Here is a 23,524-nt window from a genome sequence, read left to right on the forward strand (position 1 = left end):
TTCATTTCACTGAATATATTAATACATCGTGTCATTAAGAGCCACAGCTCAGAAAAAAATCCTCCTGATGTCACTTCTGGACCAACACTGAGCAAGTACAAGTAAAAGAAATTAAAATGAAGATATTAATGTTTTAATGTGAACATGAGTAATGTAAAACAATTATGGTCAGATGAGAAACGTGATATTATGTAATTTACTGAACCTTCCTCAACCAATAATTCATATGAACTCAACATTTTACTTTCTCCCCAAAAGGAAAAGATTTCTAATGTTGTTGATGAAGACGACAATCAGGGGAAATGATTGTGCAGCAACGTAAACAGTGTTCGATAGATATATAGATATAGATAGTTGTAATGTAACAGTGTTATATAGATATAAATATATCGATTTAGATATAAATATAGTTATAGTTAGTTATGTAGCAGTGTTGTATAGATATAAATAAACTCTGTTTCAGAGTTTGCCGTCGGTGTGTCTCACCAGCGTCTCGGACTTTGCTGTGCTCCGGCTCCGTCTTGTCCTCGGTGACGCTCGGTCTACGGGGCTTGGCTCCCTCTCGGTCTCTTCGCGGCTCCTCTGGGGTTTGAGTCTCCAGCAGCTCCTTCACGCTGCTTCCCCTGATGAAAGGGCCGGGCCGCGCTGACGGCACCGCAGAGATCAGTGGCTTCTCGCTGCGCTCTCTGCCTGAACTGCTGCGACTGCCAGGAGAGAGAGAGCAAACGAACAACTGAGAGTCGGCAAGGAGGCCACATCCACACTACGTCACATCACCTGCTCTGTCTGAGCAGCTACATGATGTAGTCACCCACATCCGCTTCCTGATTGGTTCTCATCAGTCGTGACCCGACGACCAGTGAAGGAAAACGTTGTAAACACTTTCTGTCCAGCAAATGAAATCCCTGCTCTTACTCTTCACCACTGTTTCTCGTTTGTAGTATTTTCTGTAACTAGGCAACCGACTGCAGAGTAAACAATCTGCTTCCTGTTAACACCACATGACCGAGTACATGACTGATCATGTGATATACATTTTCAGTTCATTAATAAAAGGGTTGTGGCTCACTGCCGTTTTAAAACAAAAACAAATTAGTTTGAATGTAGTCTGAGAAAAGCTGGAATAAAATCTTTATCACCAACTGCAACCAGAAGAATCCAACACTAATATTTCTTCCAAGTTGAATGGAAACTAGATAATGAGGCCTTTAAAGATCCTGCAGACAGAAGGTCAGAACCACAACATTACCCTCCGCTGAGATCAGAGAAAACAAACCGACAGTGATCTCGTCTCGTACCTTCCCAGAGTTCTCCTGGAGTCAAAGTCTAGGTTCTGTGTCGGGGCGGTGGCCTGAGGCGAAGGCGTGGACTGCAGTGCAGAGTAACGGTTGAGACCAGCTGTACGAGACAGTTCTGTAACAGATAAAATAAGTTGTATGAGACACTAGTATAAAAAAGGACCAGAAAATCTACAGTAGTGACGTGGATCATACTCCTCCACCCGAGTCATTACACTGTACATGATGTTTACATGTCAAGAGAAATAATTTCCAGCTCCTCTTCCACACTCACCCGAGTCGTTGGCCTTGGCTCCTCCGCTGCTGCCCTTTACCCATGTGACTTGAGCCCGTGGGCCCAACTGGATCTTCTCGTCCATTTGAGGCTGCAGAGAGAGAAATGTTTAAGAAAAGGCGCTTCAGGATTCAGAGCATTTTCTCTCCTTTGATTTCTGACAATGTCCGGCAGAGGAAGAAATACGCGTCTTTATCAAGCATTGGTTGAATTCTGCAAAGTTCATCAAGGTCAAGTACCAGCACATGACTTTATCCATCATACAGGCTGACCTTTGCCCCAACAGCTCAGTGAAACATGACAGAACGCATCCAGCAGGGGGAGCTCGTTACTGCAGTACCTCAGATCCTGACAACTGAATATGTAAAGTAGATCAGTCCAGTTGTGATGGATCATAAACAGTTGTCAGCTGTGAACATGAAGCAGTGGCGAGGGAGAAAAAGACAAACTGGTCACATGACGACGACCCCCCTCCTCCCTTTTCTATGCGAATCCAGTAAAAGACACACACTTGCAGAGTTCTGGTTCTGGTCCCAGTTTTTAAATCATACATGTTTGCATGTAAAAAAATGAACCGCCTGCTGACCATGTCATTGTATTCATGATTCATGTGCAGTGATGTTAGCAATTGAATGTGGGACATCATTCTGATGACATGACAGATGAGCAGAGCGTCCCACCTTGGAGATCTTTGGGATCTTGGAGGGGTCGATGGTTCTGCTGTTCTTTGTCATGGGCACTGTGTTCCAGGTCTCTTCTCTCGGAGCGCGCTGCTCTCGCTGCTCTCGCTGCTCTCGCTGCTCTCTCTGATCTGTGAAGACACAAACAGGGAACCAGGTTTAAAATTAGTTCATTATATACACAGTGACATTGTGTTTTGCTGCGGTACAAGAAGACGTAGTGTAGGTGAACAAGTGGGAGAGGATTCAGACGGATTCACCTGGACGTCTCTTGTTGTCCTTGGAGAGCAGCTGCTGGTGCACTTTCCTCTGTTCCTCTTGCTCTTCGATCTTCGCCTCCTTGTGGATCTGCTCAATGGTTTTCGGACCCTGGTCGGCTCTTCTGGAAACCCAGTTGTGCTGAAAAGAACCACAATGACTTTGAACCTGAATCATTACGCATCAACCGGATTTCTTTGTTCTTTATCGAAGCCAATTGAAGTTACAGCACAGAGAATATGAGTCATTAAAATGAAACGGTTCTCATCAGTCCCCACTCAACTACGGTCAATGAAACACGAAATCCTTGAATGGTCACATGACCGAGGTCACTTCTGATTGGACAGAGATTCAATTCAATTCAATTTTATTTGTATAGCGCCATATCACAACATACATTGTCTCAAGGCACTTTACATAGTGAGGTCAATATTACAATATTACAGGGAAAACCCAACAAATCCCACAATGAGCAAAGCACTTGGCGACGGTGGAGAGAAAAAACTCCCTTTTAACAGGAAGAAATCTCTGACAGAACCAGACTCAGTTGTGGGCGGAGCTTCTGTCTCGACCGGTTGGGGTGAGGAGAGAGAGGAGGAAGAGAGGAGAGGTGGGCAGAAAGAGGGTGGGAGGAGAGACAGTAGGAGAGAAGAGAGAGAGGACAGTTGTACAACCACCGCTGTAATCTCTACCAGACTGATACTTATAATTAAAAAATACAATTATGTTGTTGTCATTATTAGTGATGATATTAATATTAATATTAATAATAGCAATAATAATAATGACGGGTTTGGGTCCTGCAGCTCTGGGGTCAGAGATACACTAGGAGAGATGGAAAACACAAACAGATGGTTTTAGTTTAGTAGAAGTGTGGATGTGCTTCAGGTTTGTTCAACACCGCCAGTCTGCGTGAAGCTGTGAGGATTCATTCAGATTACAAGTAGCAGAAAATGTTCAGAATGTCCAACATCATGTTCCAGGAGGTTTCACAGATCAATGAGTCTCTACAACACACTCACCAGTCTCAAGTCGATCACATCCTGTAACATGAACCGGATCCGAGACGACGTCTTCCGCTCTTTGACGATCTTCTCCATCTGATTGAAATACTGATCCATTCGAGGCTAGAGAGAGACAGACAGACAGACAGTGAGACAGACCGGCAGACAGACAGACAGAGAGAGATATAGACAGACAGACAGACAGACAGACAGACAGACAGACAGACAGACAGACAGACAGAGAGACAGACAGACAGACAGACAGAGAGAGAGAGAAAGAGACAGACAGAGAGACAGACTGATTGTTAATTTTAGACATGAAGGTCATATTCTCTAGACTTTACCAGGCAGCAGGTTTTAGTGATTTCCACCTTGTTGACCACTTGTCAGTAGTTAATAGGAACAAGTTTGTGTTATGTTCTGACCACCTGATTGAACCTGATTGAACCTGACTCAACCTGACTCAAGCTGATTGAACCTGATTGAACCTGACTCAAGCTGATTCAAGCTGATTCAAGCTGATTTCAGCTGATTGAACCTGATTGAACCTGATTGAACCTGACTCAACCTGATTGAACCTGATTGAACCCGGAAAACATTCTGGGCATCATCAGCATGAAAAATAGAACGGATGTAATTTACTGTAATCGCCCGACATTAAACCTGCCATTCAATTCAATTCAATTTTATTTGTATAGTGCCATTATAACAACATACATTGTCTCAAGGCTCTTTACATAGTGAGGTCAATATTACAATATTACAGGGAAAACCCAACAAATCCCACAATGAGCAAAACACTTGGCGACGAAATCTCTGACAGAACCGGACTCTGTTGTGGGCGGAGCTTCTGTCTCGACCGGTTGGGGTGAAGAGAGAAATGGGGAAGAGAGGAGAGGTGGGAGGAAAGAGGGTGAGAGGAGACAGAGTAGGAGAGAAGAGAGTTTTTTATGTTCACATAAAACAGGATGAAACTGATCTGAAGGATTCAACGTACAGAAAAAACACTTACTTGCCAATAAAGTAATATATTAATATCGTTGAGTAGTAAGTTTCCCTTTAGCAGGTTGACAGGTAGAAGAGGAGGATCATGTTCATCACAACCTACTGTCACATGCTCTTTAAGACCATATGACACAGAGCAGAAGAATGTGTCACCTCCTCTTCATCACTGAAAACAATTCAATTTACTCTTACTATTATATTTTGAATGGGAACAAATCAACTGCATGTTATCCTGGTGGATATACTTAAAGTTTTCACACGTGACAACATCCAGTTTTCTTCTTCTCTGGTGAGTCGCCTGTTCCACAATGAAGCTTTGTCACAAATGAAAAAGGATCAGTTCCTCTGACACCAGGAGATGTTAGCTGCTTAGCTTAGCATAAAGACTTAGAACTGCATGTTGGACTATCTCTCTCACTCCAGCTCACCTTGGCCTTCTCGAAGTCGAGGTCCTTGCCGATGGTGGTGAGCAGTCTGCACAGACACTCTAACGACTCCTGGTCGTGGTTCTTCAGCAGCTTGACCACGCAGTCGTGCATGATGGCCTCCGTTAACATCTTGAGCTTGAAGAGTTCGCCGATGAACTTGATGTTGCCGATGGAGCGCCGCCGGGCCTTGTCCTTGGCTTCCTCCAGCTCTGCCTGAAGACGGTCACGCTCCGTCTGTCGGAACCAATGAAACATTAAACAACACATTGTGAATCACAGAGATTCACTCTGGTTCGTAATGAGCATGACATCACGTACCGACGCAGCAGAGTCCAGCTCCTTCTGCTTCCTCTCAAACACCACGTCGTCCACCTTGTCTTTCTCAAACTCCTTCTGACAGCGGTTCAGCAGCAGCTTGCGAAAGTTCACAGTGTTGTTGGGTTTGTCTGTCGTCGGCACTTTGAGCTGAATGTCGTGGACATAACAGAGAAACAGTTTGAGATAAGTTTGTTGTTTTGTGCAGGTTTAAATTTACAAATCAACATTTTAATTCCTGGATATATTTTAATCATAAAGCTAATATACATAAGGTTAAGGTTATTTTTCTGTCTCAAATTCTGTACTTGGCAACATGCATGTGTAAAAAAATCTGACTTGTTGTAAAGGATTATTTCTGCTGAAGTTAGGTTACGTCTTAAAGTTTTCTTTTCATCATCAGACTGAACTAAATTAAGCTGCATGTCACATCAGAGCTGAATATAAACCAACTGATCCATCGTAAATGTTGAGCTGCTTGTTGAAATGTATTTTATATACATCAGCTGAGATAAGAGCAACATTCAGACACTTCTACCAGGAGCCTCTCTCGTCTGATCACTTCCTGCTCACCGTGGCGAGGCAGCGGCACATGTTTCCATAGGCCACTGAGAAGCTGGGCTCGTCGATGGCCTTCTCAAAGACCAGGTCGATGACGCCTTTGAGCCGCTCCTCCGTGTCGATTGTCAGATCCGTCACCTGCTTCATCAGCTGGTTGAACTTCTGAGGCGTCAGCTTGTTCAAGATGCTGCGGACCTTCTTGAAAAGATCCTGGGGGGAATCGATCAACAGTCAATCAAAACTAACTCTGTTGTATGAAACAAGTTGGAAGAGGAAATGATGTGAAGTGTGCGAAGTTAAATCATTTATCAAACAACACTGTAACTATAGGGGTTTGTGTGTTCTGTGTGTACCTGTGTGTTCTGTGTGTTCCTGTGTGTTCTGTGTGTACCTGTGTGTTCTGTGTGTTCCTGTGTGTTCTGTGTGTATCTGTGTGTTCTGTGTGTGCCTGTGTGTTCTGTGTGTTCCTGTGTGTACCTGTTTGTTCTGTGTGTGCCTGTGTGTTCTGTGTGTTCTGTGTGTTCTGTGTGTGCCTGTGTGTTCTGTGTGTACCTGTGTGTTCTGTGTGTTCTGTGTGTTCTGTGTACGCCTGTGTGTGCCTGTGTGTGCCTGTGTGTTCTGTGTGTACTGTGTGTTCTGTGTGTGTTGTGTGTGCCTGTGTGTGCCTGTGTGTTCTGTGTGTACTGTGTGTTCTGTGTGTACTGTGTGTACTGTGTGTTCTGTGTGTTCTGTGTGTTCTGTGTACGCCTGTGTGTGCCTGTGTGTTCTGTGTGTGCCTGTGTGTACTGTGTGTACTGTGTGTTCTGTGTGTACTGTGTGTACTGTGTGTTCTGTGTGTTCTGTGTGTTCTGTGTGTTCTGTGTGTGCCTGTGTGTTCTTTGTGTAACTGTGTGTTCTGTGTATACCTGTGTGTTCTGTGTATACCTGTGTGTTCTGTGTGTACCTGTGTGTTCTGTGTGTACCTCTGTGTTCTGTGTTCTTAGTGTTCTGTGTGTTGTGTGTGTTCTTTGTGTACCTGTGTGTTCTGTGTGCCTGTGTGTTGTGTGTGTTGTGTGTGTTGTTTGTGTACCTGTGTGTTCTGTGTGTACCTGTGTGTTCTGTGCGTTGGGATCCTCGGGGAGAACCTCCCGCTTCAGGCCCGGTTTCCAGGCATTCTCTGATTTTTTCAGCTGCACATCATCATGCACCGACAGGCTCATGATGATCTTCCTGGGTGGAGGCCGACGTGCCCCGATGTTCATGAGCTACAGACCAAGTGAGAGGAACAGAAGAAGTAGGTCAGCGTTTTTGACTACGGACCCAGTCACTGTCAATTAGTTTGCGTTTATTTAATAAAAGTCAACATACGTATGATTTAGCTCATTATCCTGGGAAACTACTGCATCACTCTCATGTTGCTATGTTCGAGTGGGTTTAAGTAACAGTTCATTTTGAGAAAATTCTCTCATATACTGCCCAGCTGAAAGTCGAGGGTCTAAACTGCGGCCTGGGTCGGGCCGACCAGCACCCGCTTCCATTCTTCCAAGCGAAGCTCTCGCCTCATGTGAGGAGTTTTATCGACCGCCTCACATAACTCTTGAAAGAATCAGTTTTCCTGTCATTCCAATCAACCTGATGACAAAAGCTTCTACAGAAATGCTCTGTGTTGAATTAACCACCGGCTGAATCCAAATTCCTCCAGTGGCATCAGATCATCGGCCTCCAACAGAATGTGATAAATCATTAGGAAAGCCAAGTTTGTGCCAATTAAAATTTCCTCTACTTACAAGCAACGTGTTATTCATTTGAGTGTTGAGAGAAACAGAAGGTGGAGTGTGTGTGTGTGTGTGTGTGTGTGAGACTTACTGCAGCGCCTCTTCCTCCGGTCATCTGTCTGCCAAAGTCTGCGAAGGCAGGTGTGAAATCAGGTCCTCTGGAAATCACCCTCGACTCCACCACTCGAGATGGCACCTTGTTTTGGTTAATCTGTAACACACCCACCCACACACCCACACCCACACACACACACACACACACACACACACACACACACACACACACACAATGAGCTGAACAGCAGGGGGAGCAGTGATCACCCAAAAATACTGGGCAAAGAGATTCAGCCTGGTGTGTGTGTGTGGGTGTGTGTGTGTGTGTGTGTGTGTGTGTGTGTGTGTGTCTAACCCTTTAAGGTGACCCCTTACCAACGACAGTCATAGCACATTAACAGTTTTTGGGTTCTGTATAGTTCATGTACAGGTTATAAATTCTGCTGTTGGGTCCAGTGGGCTCAGAGAGTCAGAACCAGATGTGGGAGGGTACAGTGAGTCAGAACCAGATGTGGGAGGGTACAGTGAGCCAGTTGTGGGGGAGGAGAGAAGAACAAAACCACTTCTTTGTCTTTCAGTCGTCCTTGATTTCCTCTCAACTCTGTCCATAAAGATTTCCCCGTCTCCCACAGAGAACTTGAGACGATGGGATCGTACCAATCAAGTGTTGGTTCTCTTTGAGAGGTTGGGGGGGGCCGGACTCCTCACACAGCCAAGTGTGACATAACAGCAATGTGATTTTAATCAGAACAGCATTTCAGTGGACCAGAGTCTCCAACCACCCAGACACGTGGATGATCCAGTCACACAATCAAACGCTTCCGCTTCAAGTCATTACAAGAACTGTGTTTCATACAGAGCTTCATTCAACATCAGTAATGCAACTAAACATTATCATCATCATTTATTAATCATTTAATCAACTGAGGCAACCTTTATTTATCTGTCTGTCAAAAAACACAATGAAGTGACTGATCGTCACATTTAGGTTTGAATTAGAATGTTTTTGTTTGATGAGTAATTACTCATCATTACACCGCCATTAAAAATAATTTTCATGGATTTCTGTTAACAGAAATGACAAAGTAGAGCTGAAACTACAACCTGATCAGAAGAAACTATTCAGATTATTTATTTATTTGTGTTGAATAAAGTTGAATGATCAGAATAATCTTTCTATCTTTATCGTTACTCCAGGAATAATTTTTTAAGAAGTGGCTTGAGACAACGGATGGAAATCAGCAGTTAACGGCTTATTTACAGCATCTTGTCTAAATGAGCATTGTCCCTAAAAGATAAATGAATAAAAAAAAGGAAACAAACAAACAAGACACCTGAAGAGCCTTTATCTTGAAGACTCTCTTCAGATGACTGGATAAGGGAGATTAACCAGAGGCACTTTGCTACAGAAACATTCCACACATGAGTTTATCTGAACGTACCTTGTCCAGCACCACGTCACTGATTGGTGGGAGTCCCTCAGGCTTCTGTATGCAGGCAGGCATGAACTGGAAGCCCAACAGGAAGTCCCTGTCGTACTGACGCTTCCCCCCGGGCTCAGTCAGGTCTGGACCATCAGGCCGGGTTTGAGAGGGAAGCAGGAGGAAAAGTCAACAAGCAGCTTCACACAATGGAAAGAGTTATTCTACTGATGAAACTATTCTCCGGCATGTGCTCATTTCAAACTTCTTTAATACGGAGTTCACACAACACGATTTCAGTATACTGGAGACAAAAGCCCAGATCTGCGTTCGATCGACAGCTCGATGTGTGAACTCTTTGAAGAGTTGAGGGGCTTACGACACGTCGCCTCCTCCGACTAGATTTCAAACAGGTTAAATATCTAGACGAATCTCCGACAACAGCCAATCAGAGCACAGGACAGGGGAGTCATCCGTGAGCAGGATGACGCAGAAGAAACTTGTCCTTCACCTATGGATGGTCAGTGTTAACGTCTGTGTGGATAGTTGTGTCACTGCATCTTGATCCGTGTGCGTTTGTTTATGCGTAAAAACATCTGCAAATCAGCTGCAAGCGGAGGTCAGAAGACGAGGTTTTGTCAAAGTAGTCGTAGAGTTTCTCCTGGTGAAAGACGGTTGAGTGTGTGACCCGTCACCAGGCAGACGTAGTGTATAAACTTGTGGTGTGAACTTCAGAGAACAGTCAGTCTCACCTTCTACGTCTTGTGGAGCTGTGGAGTTGTCCTTGTCTCCGGGACTGGCTCCACTGTCGCTGCTCTCCGTCTCCGAGGTGTGCCCGGCTCCGTTCCTCATGGGCTCCACCTCCGCCTCACCATTCTCCTCCGGGGCCGCGGCCTTCCTGTCAGCCTCAGGGCTGCTGGCAGGGGCAGGGGGAGGAGCAGAAGCAGGGGCAGGAGAAGGGGGTGGGGCAGGAGAAGGGGCGGGGGCAGGAGAAGGAGCAGGAGAATGAGCAGGGGCAGGAGAATTAGCAGGGGCAGGAGAAGGAGCAGGGGTGGAGGTGGAGACTGATGCCAGGGGCCCAGGGCTGATGCTCAGTGGAGCCGACTGCAGGGACTGGTCTCCAGAAGGTTGATCCACTGACATTGGCTCATCCTGTGAGGAGGAATCATTCATGTGATTTATTATCAAGATGATAAATTCAGAGCTCACAGCTCTACGGCTGCTGTCACAAGACAATTATTCAACAGTCAATCCCTTTAAAAACTCAGCATGACAACATATCTACCTACACAATCTGAAAACATCAGCCGCTGTAGAGAACCTTAACGCTACGTGTTGCGAGGGCTCGACTGTAGAGAACCTTATCGCTACGTGTTGCGAGGGCTCGACTGTAGAGAACCTTAACGCTACGTGTCGCGAGGGCTTGACTGTAGAGAACCGTAACGTTACGTGTCGCGAGTGCTCGACTGTAGAGACCCTATATGCTACGTGTCGCGAGGGCTCGACTGTAGAGACCCTTAACGCTATGTGTCGCGAGGGCTCGACTGTAGAGAACCTTAACGCTACGTGTCGCGAGGGCTCGACTGTAGAGAACCTTAACGCTACGTGTCGCGAGGGCTCGACTGTAGAGAACCTTAACCCTACGTGTCGCGAGGGCTCGACTGTAGAGAACCTTAACCCTACGTGTCGCGAGTGCTCGACTGTAGAGAACCATAACGTTACGTGTCATGAGTGCTCGACTGTAGAGAACCTTAACACTACGTGTCGTGAGGGCTCGACTGTAGAGAACCGTAACGTTACGTCTCATGAGTGCTCGACTGTAGAGAACAGTAACGTTACGTCTCATGAGTGCTCGACTGTAGAGAACCTTAACGTTACGTGTCATGAGTGCTCGACTGTAGAGAACAGTAACGTTACGTCTCATGAGTGCTCGACTGTAGAGAACCTTAACGCTACGTGTCGTGAGTGCTCGACTGTAGAGACCCTTAACGCTACGTATCGCGAGGGCTCGACTGTAGAGACCCTTAACGCTACGTGTCGTGAGTGCTCGACTGTAGAGACCGAACCTGTGGAAACGTTGAGCCTCGACATCCGTCTCGCTCCTCTGATACTCAGTGTCATTTTAAAAAGGCTCGTAACAAAATGAGATTTCAACCATTTGGGAAAAGGTGACAAGTCTCAATGTGTCCACAGACGTCTGCCAAGAGACTATGAACACTATGATCTATACTTTGTCATCCTGTATTTTTACCTCGTCCTCCCTTTGAGGTGCGTCTCCAGCAGAGATGTCTTCGTTTGGTTTCCTCCAGGTCTTTGGTATCGTCGCCTGATTTACTACAGAACAACACAAAAGCATGAACGTACAATTAGCCACCGCCAGCTGGTTAACAGAGGAACCACATGGATATGAAATGAAAAATGTTCACTCTGCTACACTAAAAACATCAAAACAAATCATTATTTATCTCCAACCAAAATAAATCAAAACAATTATTAGCAAGTATCATTTGACGGAGCAGAAAAATGGAAACATAGTAACAAGGTAACTTTCTCATTGTTTTGTTCCCGGGACACAGTTCTTCAAGGTCCATACTTATGTATTTATCATTGATGTATCTTGTTATAAATTTATAGCAAATAGGAACGTGATGAAATATTCAGAATTAGAGACAGGTCTCATGAAACAAGCAGGTGAGTGACGATGTCGTTGACTTCTGTAGATTCATTCTGATTCAGATCAATTAGACTGCATATTCAGTCAAACATGCACTTTACAAAACAAACACGTTTCCTGGTTCTGAACATAACCCGTTTGCTTCTGGCCAATAAAAACATGAAAATAGCAAAACTCAGAGACATTTTGGTTTTGGTTCCTGAAACAAGTTATTTATGAATTTGACAGCGACTGAAATGCAACAGACATCATACCTGTAGTGGGACTGTTCCTGATTAGGGCTTGATGCTGAGACTCTGATGTTCCACCATGTGTCATGACTCTGGGTACAAGGTCTTCAGCGTCATAGGATTTGCTCGGCTCGTCGGCCTCTGTTGTGGCCTGCACCAGAGGCGGAAGGCCTGGGGGGAGCATAACTGGCAAAGCTGGGGTGGAGCTTGAGGTCAGGGTGATTGGCACCACAGCCACAGGTGCCACAGGGACGAGTGCAGCAGCGACGTGAACCTCTGGCCTCACGTCAGAAGTTTCAAAGGAGGCCTCTCTGTGAGAAGGACTGGAGGCCTGGGGCTCAGGTGCTGCAGAGTCCAGCTCAGGCCCAAACTCTGTCAGGCCGTTCAGAGCCTCGGGGGCTGGGACAGACGAGGCAGCCAAGGTTCTTGGGCCGTCTGAAAGAGGCTCGTCTGTGTCGGAAGTCTGAGGTGGTTTCTGCTCTCCGACCGTGGACGAGTGAGGAGAGGCAGAAGCCATGGAGTCCCTGGCTGAGGAACGTTCACTTATGTTGGCCGCTGTAAGTGGGAGATTGACGGGGGCGGAGAGTGAGGCGGGAAGGGGGAGCTCCGGTTCACAAGTGGGCTCAGTTACAGGTGTGTTGGCTTCCAGTCTCTCTACAAGGGCTTCAGGTGAAGAAGAATTCTGGACGACTGGCTCAAGTTTTGGCGCATCATCTGGAAGAGGACAGATTAATACACGTCTTCAGAAATCAAACAGCAACAAATACTGTACAGTTCTTTAAATAGATAACAAGTTAGATCAATGCTTCTGGAGCATATAAACTCGTTGTTTGTGGTTAGGACTGTACAGTTATTTAACATTAAATCTGATTTAAAAACGAGAGAAAAAAGTTAAAAACTTTCAAATGTCTTGAAAAGGGTCAATAAACCAGAAGAAGTTTAAAACTGCTGAAGTTTACACACACGTGTGAAGATAGAAGTGTTTCCTGAGAAGTGCTGATTAGGGGTTAATCACAACATGACATCATCAGGTACTGACGCAGCATTAAAGAATCTTAACATTGAACTGTGATTGAAAAACAGTCACGGTTAGATGATAGAGAGTGGCAGCACTTGTTGTTAGAAGCTGTGGATGTAGTTTAAAAAGAATGACCTGGCCCTGGTTTGGTGTCTGAAGCCCCTGTTGGTAACGGCTGCTGGGGCTGCGGGGGCTGCTGGGGCTGCGGGGGCAGTTGGGGCTGCGGGGTTCCAGGGATTAAGCTTCTGGGATGGGCCTGCTGTGGCTGAGGAGGCTGAGGCTGCGGCTCTGGAGTCTGGCTGATGCTCAGCTGCTGCTGCTGCGATTTGAGGTAGAAAATGTGAGGATAATGAGGGTGCGGCCATAAAAACTAGCAACACAGAAAACCAGAAAGACGAGCGCAGAGATGAAGGCAGCGCACATACAAACAAATAAACAGGCAAGCCCAAATGCAGAATTAAGCAGAAATAAGGAGTCCGATGGGTTGTGGGTAGGACGAGACAGTTTGAAGTAGGAAGAATGACGAGAGAAGGGGACAGCTCGGAACAAAGCCGAGTGAAGGACAAACGAGATGAAATCAAATGGGACACAAGAAGAAAGAGAAGAGGGGAAAGACAGTTAACATCCACAGAAGGACACAAGAAGAAGAACAGATGAAAGACAGTTAACATTTACAGAAGGACACAAGAAGAAAGAGAAGAGAGGAAAGACAGTTAACATCTACAGAAGTTCACAAGAAGAAAGAGAAGAGAGGAAAGACAGTTAACATCTACAGAAGTTCACAAGAAGAAAGAGAAGAGAGGAAAGACAGTTAACATCCACAGAAGGACACGAGGAGAAGGAAGTCACAACGTCCCTCTTCAGAATCCACAAGTCGTCTCGTTCATTTCATTAGTTAAAGCGTGCTGACAGTCTCTCCCTCGTCCAGGTGAATGTGGAGACTGATGCTCCGTGGTCGACTGTCTGCGTGATGCCATGAAAACAAGTCATCAGCCGAAGTGGGCGTGAGGTGTAAGGAGTTTTTACTGTATTAAGAACTGAAAAATTTGATTAAATTATTGTTGTTTATTATATATTTATTATGTAAACTCATTAGGGTTTTGCACTTATTTATAGTTGTATATTTCAGTTAAATATACTTTAAACTGTTAACAGATCATATATTAAATTTCAATTTGTAATTTTAAAAAATCAGTTTTTATTTGCATTAATTTTGTGTACTGTTTGACACGTTTAGGAACCGGTACATGTTTGTGTGATGACTCTGTGGTTAGAAGAGACAGAATTGATCGGTAGGATTCTGTAGAAGGAGAAGACACTACATATTCAATCTACTGTGAACGAGAGGGATAGAAACATGACAGGAAGGAAGAAGATGGAAAATTAAAACAGCTGTTCTGAAAAGGAAAAGCAGCCAAGCTCCCTCCCCAGGGTCTGAAAACCCCCCACGTGTCTTGTCTCAGGTGAGTGTGGGGTTTTACCTGTGGTGGGGTGGGGGTAGAGGAGGGAGGCCCGACAGGAGGCGTTGAATTCCTGCTCCCTGAACCCCCTGCCATGATCTCCTCCGTGATGTCGCGGCCGCCCTGGTTGGGGTCTCGGATACGGATCTGGGACGACAATGACACAAAGACCACACCCATAAAGCACCAAGGTCTCTGAGCCTCCATCACACTGAGGCCGAGTCATGAAATATGAATATGTATCTTCAAGTTTCTAAAACATCCATCCATCTGTCTGCCTGTCTGTCTCTGTGTCTGTCCGTCTGTGTCTGTCTGTCTGTCATTAGATAATCATGCAGGTTAAATGAAAAGTTTTATTAAAGTGTGATCTGAACTTCTCAGATACTTACTGCTTTCTTCTCCCTCTTGGCTGGTGGAGGTTGCTGTGGTGTAGGCACTATGATGGGGGGTGAGGGGGGGTACACAGTCTGTCCTGGGTAGTAAGGTGGTCCAGCTGTGGGCACGGCAGCAGGGACAGAAGGTGAGACAGGCGGGTGGTACCTGAGGGGATCTGAATGAAGAAGAGACATCGAGTTAAGCACTGACAGTGGCTGATGGGTAGTATTTACGTTTGAATGTGCTGGATGAAGGACTCACGATATGGGGCGGGGTATTCCCCTGGTCCTGGACCAGGATAGAAGGTACCAGACCCGGGGGGCTGAACAGAATACTGCTGCGGAGGCCCCACGTAGGGCGAACTGTGGCGATACTGTACGAGAAGAGTTTACAACACATCATCAGCCAAGACAAGACAGACACTGATACTGTACAATATCATGTGGAAAAATGAAAACTGTTTCCATAACATTTTTAATCAGAAAAATTCCTGAACTTTTACAGTCCCCCCCCCCCCAAAAAAAACAGTTAACATGTAAGTAACATTCTGACTTTCTGTGCAAGTGAAGAGCATTTTGTCACTGATAAAATCATTTAAATTCAGTTGTCCCTCATCAATCTGAACTCAACTATCACCTTGACAAGAATAACGTGATATCCATAACCCTCAGCAGGGGAGAAGCTCACAACTTCTCAGATTAAAAGATCAAAATAAAGCAGCAAAACACAAACATTCTGGTTCTTTGTAGACAGAACTGAAAGTGATTCTATGAATGTTGCCTCCATGACAGAGACGAGCACCTTGTGTCAGTCTGCTCAAACATCTTCTGCTACTACTCTGATAATACATATGTCAACACCTCAGATAATAACAGGTCTGTTTTTCATCTTCTGCAGCAGCAGAAATACTGTTGTATTGTTCTAATGTGAAAGTCAGACCACATTCTGTCGGAGACAATGTTTCACAGTAAGCGAGCGAGCTAATAGACAAGAAGGTGAAACCTCTTTCACTCAGAGAACGTGTCAAAGTGTGTAGTGTTTCCAAAAGAACAGAAGTCTGTTGTGTGTGAACATGTGGAAACTCCTCCAGGCATTTGAGAGGACGTGAAAACAAAAGGAAGTGGACATATTTGTTAAGCATGTGATCAATAATAGGTCGACAGAAGGGTTCCACACCTGTGGGATGTAGTACTGTGCAGCCTGTGGCGAAGGGAAGGGCATGGGAGCCATGGTCATCATGATTGGCTGGTTGGTAGGGTAGACAGCTGCGGTGGGGGTCTGCGAGCCGGGTCGGATGGACGGTGTGTTTGTTGGGATGTTGGGTCTGGCAGTCTGCATCTGAGTCCTCTGGAAAAACTGAAGGTCACAAGACATTTAGTCATTTAGTCATCGAACACACCAACAGTCACGCCAGTGAGGCACCAGTGAGAAAAACAACAACCAGCACCAGAAACTTCTCTGGACCGCTGCACTGCTGCAGAACATCCATCACATTCAAACACTCTGGTGATTTCAGGCACACATTAAAGGGCCCATATTATGCCCTCTTTTACACAAGTTGCATTGGTTTTCAGGTGTGTGAACTACATGTCTTTGCCATTCCATGTCAAAACACCTCAAGGATCAAGCCATACAGCCCCTCCTCTTTCTGTATAAACAGCTCTGTGAGACTATGGTCGATTCCAGTACTTTCCTGCTCACTCCTCGCCCCCCTCCCTTCGTGTTCCGCAAAGCTCCGCCTCGCTCCTCCCCGCGTCTGCTGCCATGACAACAGTCGCACGTAACAAGGCACATACACAACGTAGAGACCCGGGAGGCACAGAACACGTTCTCCATAATTACACACAGAGCACAAGGGGCTGGGCGATAGAACGTTAACGACATCCCGGCCGCGAGTCTAGCTCCGCCGTGAGCCGGCAGCCGCAAGCCGGCAGCCGCGACCGCCCGCCGGCAGCCGCGACCGAACGCCGCAAGCCGGGAGCCGCGACTGACCGCCGGCAGCCGGGAGCCGCCGTGACCGACCGCCGGCAGCCGCAAGCCGCGACCGACCGCCGGGAGCCGCGACCGCCGGCAGCCGCGACCGAACGCCGGCAGCCGGGAGCCGCGACCGCAAGCCGGGAGCCGCGACCGCAAGCCGGGAGCCGCGACCGCAAGCCGGGAGCCGCGATCTGTTTTTCCGCACTTCAATGGGGGAGGTGCTGCTCAGGTTGGGGGCGTGGTCGCCCCAGTAGCTGGAGTCAACTTACGTCACTTGACGCCCGGGCTGTGAACGGCTCGTCTACAGACCGTCTGCCCGATCAACCCAAACCACGAATCAACGACTCATTGTTTTCTTTTCATTCTCCGTGGGCTGGCAGATCCCCAGATGACCAAATATACGTGGAGGCAGGCTGAAGAGGTGCCTGGAGCATAATATGACCCCTTTAATACTTTGTTTCCATAAAAAGCCATAATCTCCAAGAATGACTTAACTAAACCTCTGAAACTGGGATATAATAGTGTCACTGCAGTATTATGAATGTCATGGAGAAAGCAGTGAACCTGGTCACTTTGGTCCTTTAAGCATTAATGAAATAGGTGCTCATCAGACGATTAGAGTAGCTGTAAGAAACAGCTGATTGTCTGCAGATACATTCTTTTGTTCATCAGTCATCGGTAAACACTGACGACGTACAAACTAAACTATTGACGTCTGTGGATCATGTCTCAATCAGCTTATTCAGTTTAATGGACGAGCTTTGTGTTTAATGAACAGCTCGTGAAATCTAAAGCAGGAATCTTTGACCAGAGGAAAGACCCCCTCCCCCCAGTCTGGGAAATGACCAGCTACCCTCAGACAGCCCAGTATCACAAGAAGGAATCGGTTTTCTAATCCTTTAAAAAAACACAGAAACAATCTGTGTGCTCTCAAACACTGAAGACAGAAACATTATATATGTCTTACACTTGGACACAAAAAGGAACTGAAGACAACACTCACACATGCTGTTCATCGAATTGTGCTCATCAAGGATGAATAATGAAACGGAGAAAAGTTTCTAAAAATGGAAAGTCCTACAGGACATATAGACATAACGATGACGGGGGAGGGCGGGTAAAAGGTTAGAGGTCAGGAGGATCCTCATCACGTCATGCAGGTCTGAGACTGTTACAAGGGTAAATGTTACCTGGATGGGCCTGAATCCTCCCTTCAGTAGTGACAGACAGCAGCAGGAGAGAAAAGACAATGGGACTGAAGCTCAGTACAAAAAGAACACACACACACACACACACACACACACACACACACACACACACACACACACACACACACACACACACACACACACACACACACACACACACACACACACACACACACACACACACACACACACCATATAATTTTAACCCTCCCTTAAAACATGTACACACAGATTATTGTTTAGAAATATTGAAACAGAACATGACAAACAGGAACATAACCGACAGATGATAAAGGCAGGAAACTGTCTTTGTTAAATCTGATTAGTCCAAAATAAATCCGGATGTAGGGGTTACCCCTAACCCTAACCCCCCTAACCCTGCAGGTTGAAGCGTCACCAGAGTAGAACATGAACACAAATCCCTCCTCACACTTTACTGCAGCCTGAGCCTGAGGGGCTGCAGACCCAGTGTTCTACAGACCCTCACCGCCCTGGTCGTCTTGCACAATATTTATAAAAAGGAAATTGAATGAAAACCTTTTGTTTTGAGTGTATAGCAGAGAAATAACACACTACACATCTACACACCATCATCCTCATTCAGAGTTACAGTCAAGACGGCAGGTTTGGAATCACTCAGCGCGCGCGCACGCACACACACACACACACACACACACACACACACACACACACACACACACACACACACACACACACACACACACACACACACACACACACACACACACACACACACACACACACACACACACACACACACACACACACACACACACACACACACACACAAACACACGAGTCAGTTACACTGATAAGTGGGGGAAGAAATAATGATGATGCTTGTTTGAAGACGTTTCTGAGCATCGTGTGTGTTTCAGGGACAATGGCTGTTTTCTCTGTGTGAATAAAAGGTCACTGTTCAGCTACATCTGCTTTCTGACTCCACTTCCGTGGCGGCACAAGAGATCCCAGCGCCAGTTTGTGACAGGGCATGCACTTGTGTGTGTGTATGTGTAGACACACTTTGACCCCATACCATTGACAGTCTGTTACACACAGAAGGTGAGGATGTGACCAGGGTGTGAACTACACATCAGTCCAACTCACAGTCTACATCTGGTGAGTCAGACTGATCTCAGGAAACTGCTCTGAGCATGTGGCTTGTTCAGAAAAACCTCAGGATAATTAAAACTTCTCTAACTGTCACCACGATACACACCCCAACGAGCAGGTGAGGAAGGTGACGAGAGAGGGGGAGGGGCCACAGACAGAGGGGTCAATTACCTGGTGGTGGGTTGGTCGAGGGCCCGTAGCAAACTGGAGGGTCCAGAAGGAGGAGGAGGCAGTGAAGGCAAAGCACGAGAGAAGTAAGACAAGAGACAGAAAGAAGATGAGTGATGGAGGCTCACGACGCAGCACACACCTCAGTCAGTGTGTGTGTGTGTGTGTGTGTGTGTGTGTAACAGCGGTATATTGAACATTTCACTTGATTTGAAGCAGCAGATGTTGAACAGTCCAACTTGTCAAAGGACTTCATAATAATGTCTAGTGTCCTACAAATGTAGCCATAGCAACCACAAAGGTTGAAAAAAGACTTCCTGTATGCGTCAATACAAGACAAACTCTCCATAAGAACAACAAAATCCACAAAGTGTTTCTCACCGGGCGACTCTGTGGCTGTGCATTCATTGGCTGCGTCTGGGGAGAATACACGAGAGGGGCGGAGCCAGCATTTTGTCCAGGGTTGTATGGAGGCTGTCAAACAGAAACGGAGAGGGTTGTTACAGACTGACCAGGAGCTGAGCAGCAGTCAGTCACTGGTCGTTTCAGACATTCACCCACATTTGGACTCAGGGACTTTTCCTGAGTGAGTGTGGGAATACAGGAGGAAAATGTTTGTGATCATTTCAGTTTGTGCCGACTGACCAGAACATTTATAGAAGACTAGTGAGGGTGAGGCAATGGGTCATTGGCTCACCCTCACTAGCCCTCACTGGGTCATCAGGCCGTAACGAGGAACATCTAGACGTCACAAACTTCCAAAGAAGCTGAGTCACGGAGTCAACATGCTTGTAGACGGTCGTCAGCAGCAGTGTCACATGGTTATGTGTCTGTCTGACGATGTTTATTTCTCTTCCGTTACCAGATGAATTGTGTTATTGCCCAATCCCACCTCCATCACATTGGAAACCACTGTGGTTACAGGCAGAGAAGGAAGTCTTCACACGTAGCTTCCTCCGACCATCTCAGATCTTAATGAATGAATGAATCACAGAGCTTATTGTCCTAATGTGATGGCATCGCACCAGACAAGCATCAACATGTGGAGACATGTCCTCACTCATTACTACAATATGTGTGTTAGATTCTGATGACAACATGGTGACACAGTCTGTGTCACCATGATGAAGGCATCAGAGCAATGTTGCAAAGGAATTCACAAAAAGACAAGATGCATGTCGACACCTGACTGTGACATCAGGACTGTGACATCATGACTGTGACAGATCTTGAGAGAAGTGTCGCCAAATCCATGTGAAACAGATGCGCGCACACACACACACACACACACACACACACACACACACACACACACACACACACACACACACACACACACACACACACACACACACACACACACACACACACACACACACACACACACACACACACACACACACACACACAATATAATTTTAACCCTCCCTTAAAACATGTACACACAGATTATTGTTTAGAAATATTGAAACAGAACATGACAAACAGGAACATAACCGACAGATGATAAAGGTTAGAGGTGGATGATATCAGCAGAATTAATATAAACTAATATCAACGACTGAAAAGATTTCAAATCATTATTTTAAAATTAGAGCATAAATATAAAAAGTTCATATAAGTGTTCAAATTCTTACTATATCTCTGAGTTATTCAGACAAGATCATTCTGTGACATTTGGTCCTGACGTGACGACAATAATGAACTGACTCAAAGATGAACATGCAGAGAAGATGGCGACGGACACTCACCCCTCCACCGGTCTCCCAGCCCTTAGGGTAGCGATATGGGGAAGCTGATACCTGAGAGAGCGCCGGGGAGTGGGCGTGGCCGGGCGGGGTGCCCGCCAAATTAGGGTGTCCCTTTGTGATGTCATGAGCAGTGTAAGGGGGGCCAACATGCCTGGGTACCTGTATCACAAGAAACAAAATGTCAGACTGATGGAATCCACAGGTCACTCGTCCCACAGGGGACAAATGTTACTGAGAGTAAATGCAACACTTTCCATTAAATGCTGGAAGTCGAGTCCTGACTGAGGAGAACCAATCAGGAAGCGAATGTGGGCATCTATCATTTCTTAAAGCTTCCCTCCCCACGCCCTCAGACCAACACGCAGCCAGCAACATTCAAATGTACAGAGGTCACATCAGTTGAATTGTACCACGAGTATACCACGAGTAGATGAGGCTGAGTCACGTGACCAATCAGGACGTTCAAATGACTCCATTTGAGGAGCTTGAAAAATCTGGAGCAGTGGACTGCCGACGTACAACCGAGCAAAGGTGATTTAAAAAGTAAAACCTGGACGTAGCCTCAGTCTGCAGTGTGGCTACTGCGGCTGCTGTGGGCCGGCACCACTGCAGGCCGACACTGGGGAATGAGGCAGGACACTGCAGAAAGAAAGACAGGAGGCACCTTTCCTCTCCAGGGCTGTTCTCTGATAGAACATGTTCTCCCTCTGACGGAGGGACATGTTCTCCCTCTGACGGAACTGTTCTCCCTCCGACGGAACTGTTCTCCCTCTGACGGTGGGACATGTTCTCCCTCCGACAGAGATGTTCTCCCTCTGACGGAGATGTTCTACCTCTGACGGAGATGTTCTCCCTCTGACAGTGGGACATGTTCTACCTCTGACGGTGGGACATGTTCTCCCTCTGACGGTGGGACATGTTCTACCTCTGACGGTGGGACATGTTCTACCTCTGTAGGAACTGTTCTCACTCTGACGGTGGGACATGTTCTATCTCTGACGGTGGGAAATGTTCTCCCTCTGACGGAACTGTTCTATCTCTGACGGTGGGACATGTTCTACCTCTGACGGTGGGACATGTTCTACCTCTGACGGTGGGACATGTTCTACCTCTGTAGGAACTGTTCTCACTCTGACGGTGGGACATGTTCTCCCTCTGACGGTGGGAAATGTTCTCCCTCTGACGGAACTGTTCTATCTCTGACGGTGGGACATGTTCTACCTCTGACAGTGGGACATGTTCTACCTCTGACGGTGGGACATGTTCTACCTCTGACGGTGGGACATGTTCTACCTCTGTAGGAACTGTTCTATCTCTGACGGTGGGACATGTTCTACCTCTGACGGTGGGACATGTTCTACCTCTGACGGAACTGTTCTACCTCTGACGGTGGGACATGTTCTACCTCTGACGGAACTGTTCTACCTCTGACGGTGGGACAAGTTCTATCTCTGACGGAACTGTTCTATCTCTGACGGTGGGACATGTTCTACCTCTGACGGTGGGACATGTTCTCCCTCCGACGGAAGTGTTCTCCCTCTGACGGAACTGTTCTCCCTCTGACGGAACGTGTTCTCCCTCTGACAGAACAGAGCTGGACCTTTAGAGCTTTAAAAGCTCCTTCACACAGATACATATATATCTATATAATATTGACATGCTCTGTGCCTGTAGGACCAAGCTGCTCTGCATGGCCCACTTCCCTCAGATGACCTGGGATAAAGCAACTAATCTAGCTGCTGTTGCCAGGGGAGGAGCCTGCTCTGCTTCAGGCAACTGACTGATTCTGAGGACATCCACAGTGATGGTGGGGGAGGGGAGGCCAGCGGCTGTATAGAGGCTGTGCATGAGGGAAGGGGGGAAAACGAAAGTGTGCAAAACAAGGATCCACTGCACAGAAAACAAGTTTGGTTCCACGGTTTCTTTCCACGGTGTCGTCATTGTTGCAGCCTCTACACCAAACATGAACCTTCACAGCTGGAACATCTCATAAAACCTGCGTGGTCCAGGACAGTTGTGTTACACCAGATAAATGAACTCCCTCTCTGATGTCCAATCATTTAAATCCAGACATTACAGAAATAAAATGACCATCAGGGAACAAACACACAGGCCACGACAATGTCAGGATCGAAACAGAACAACAACTGAATTTATTTATGTTGTCAAGTGAAAACATGAATCAATATTCTTCTCATCCCAGAGTTAAACATTGATTGACATGATGAAAAAAGATGGATCATCACTAATCAGCTGAACGAATCACTGCCCTGCAGGTAGACATACTTCCTGACTGTCTCATCAGAGGAGAAGACCAGATTCTCTCTTCATCGCCTGTTGATGCTCCGAGCAGGTTCCAATAAAAACTGAGACAGAAATCTGACAGAGGAAGAGTCGGTGAATGGAAGCTCAGACCTCAAGTCTCCTTCTGATAAAATACACCCATCTGCTCGAACTTTTTACAACAAAGAGTTGTT

The 23,524-nt window shown here is 46.4% G+C and overlaps 1 protein-coding gene across 6 annotated transcripts in view; it reads right to left on the bottom strand.

The window, feature by feature from the left end:
• eif4g3a (eukaryotic translation initiation factor 4 gamma, 3a) overlaps positions 1-23,524 on the bottom strand; it is a 37,302-nt gene that overhangs the window by 4,436 nt on the left and 9,342 nt on the right. The window contains exons 2-25 of one of the 6 annotated variants that reach the window (XM_035631661.2): positions 21,048-21,206; positions 19,678-19,770; positions 19,300-19,332; positions 17,977-17,997; positions 15,986-16,165; positions 15,071-15,182; positions 14,824-14,984; positions 14,456-14,581; positions 13,110-13,293; positions 11,981-12,670; positions 11,304-11,386; positions 9,805-10,204; positions 9,074-9,198; positions 7,669-7,788; positions 6,912-7,067; positions 5,836-6,033; positions 5,266-5,412; positions 4,948-5,181; positions 3,533-3,637; positions 2,513-2,651; positions 2,253-2,383; positions 1,573-1,663; positions 1,299-1,413; positions 487-704 (exon numbers count right to left, since the gene is read on the bottom strand). In XM_035631661.2, the coding sequence (XP_035487554.2) occupies positions 487-704; positions 1,299-1,413; positions 1,573-1,663; positions 2,253-2,383; positions 2,513-2,651; positions 3,533-3,637; positions 4,948-5,181; positions 5,266-5,412; positions 5,836-6,033; positions 6,912-7,067; positions 7,669-7,788; positions 9,074-9,198; positions 9,805-10,204; positions 11,304-11,386; positions 11,981-12,670; positions 13,110-13,293; positions 14,456-14,581; positions 14,824-14,984; positions 15,071-15,182; positions 15,986-16,165; positions 17,977-17,997; positions 19,300-19,332; positions 19,678-19,770; positions 21,048-21,206 (4,021 nt within the window). Of the gene's footprint in view, positions 1-486; positions 705-1,298; positions 1,414-1,572; positions 1,664-2,252; positions 2,384-2,512; positions 2,652-3,532; positions 3,638-4,947; positions 5,182-5,265; positions 5,413-5,835; positions 6,034-6,911; positions 7,068-7,668; positions 7,789-9,073; positions 9,199-9,804; positions 10,205-11,303; positions 11,387-11,980; positions 12,671-13,109; positions 13,294-14,455; positions 14,591-14,823; positions 14,985-15,070; positions 15,183-15,985; positions 16,166-17,976; positions 17,998-19,299; positions 19,333-19,677; positions 19,771-21,047; positions 21,207-23,524 lie in introns of all 6 variants that reach the window. The other 5 variants (XM_035631663.2, XM_035631660.2, XM_035631665.2 and 2 more) reach the window with 5 other exon arrangements.

The sequence above is a fragment of the Scophthalmus maximus genome, chromosome 6 (genome assembly GCF_022379125.1).
Source record: "Scophthalmus maximus strain ysfricsl-2021 chromosome 6, ASM2237912v1, whole genome shotgun sequence".
In the NCBI taxonomy this organism is placed as follows: domain Eukaryota; kingdom Metazoa; phylum Chordata; class Actinopteri; order Pleuronectiformes; family Scophthalmidae; genus Scophthalmus; species Scophthalmus maximus.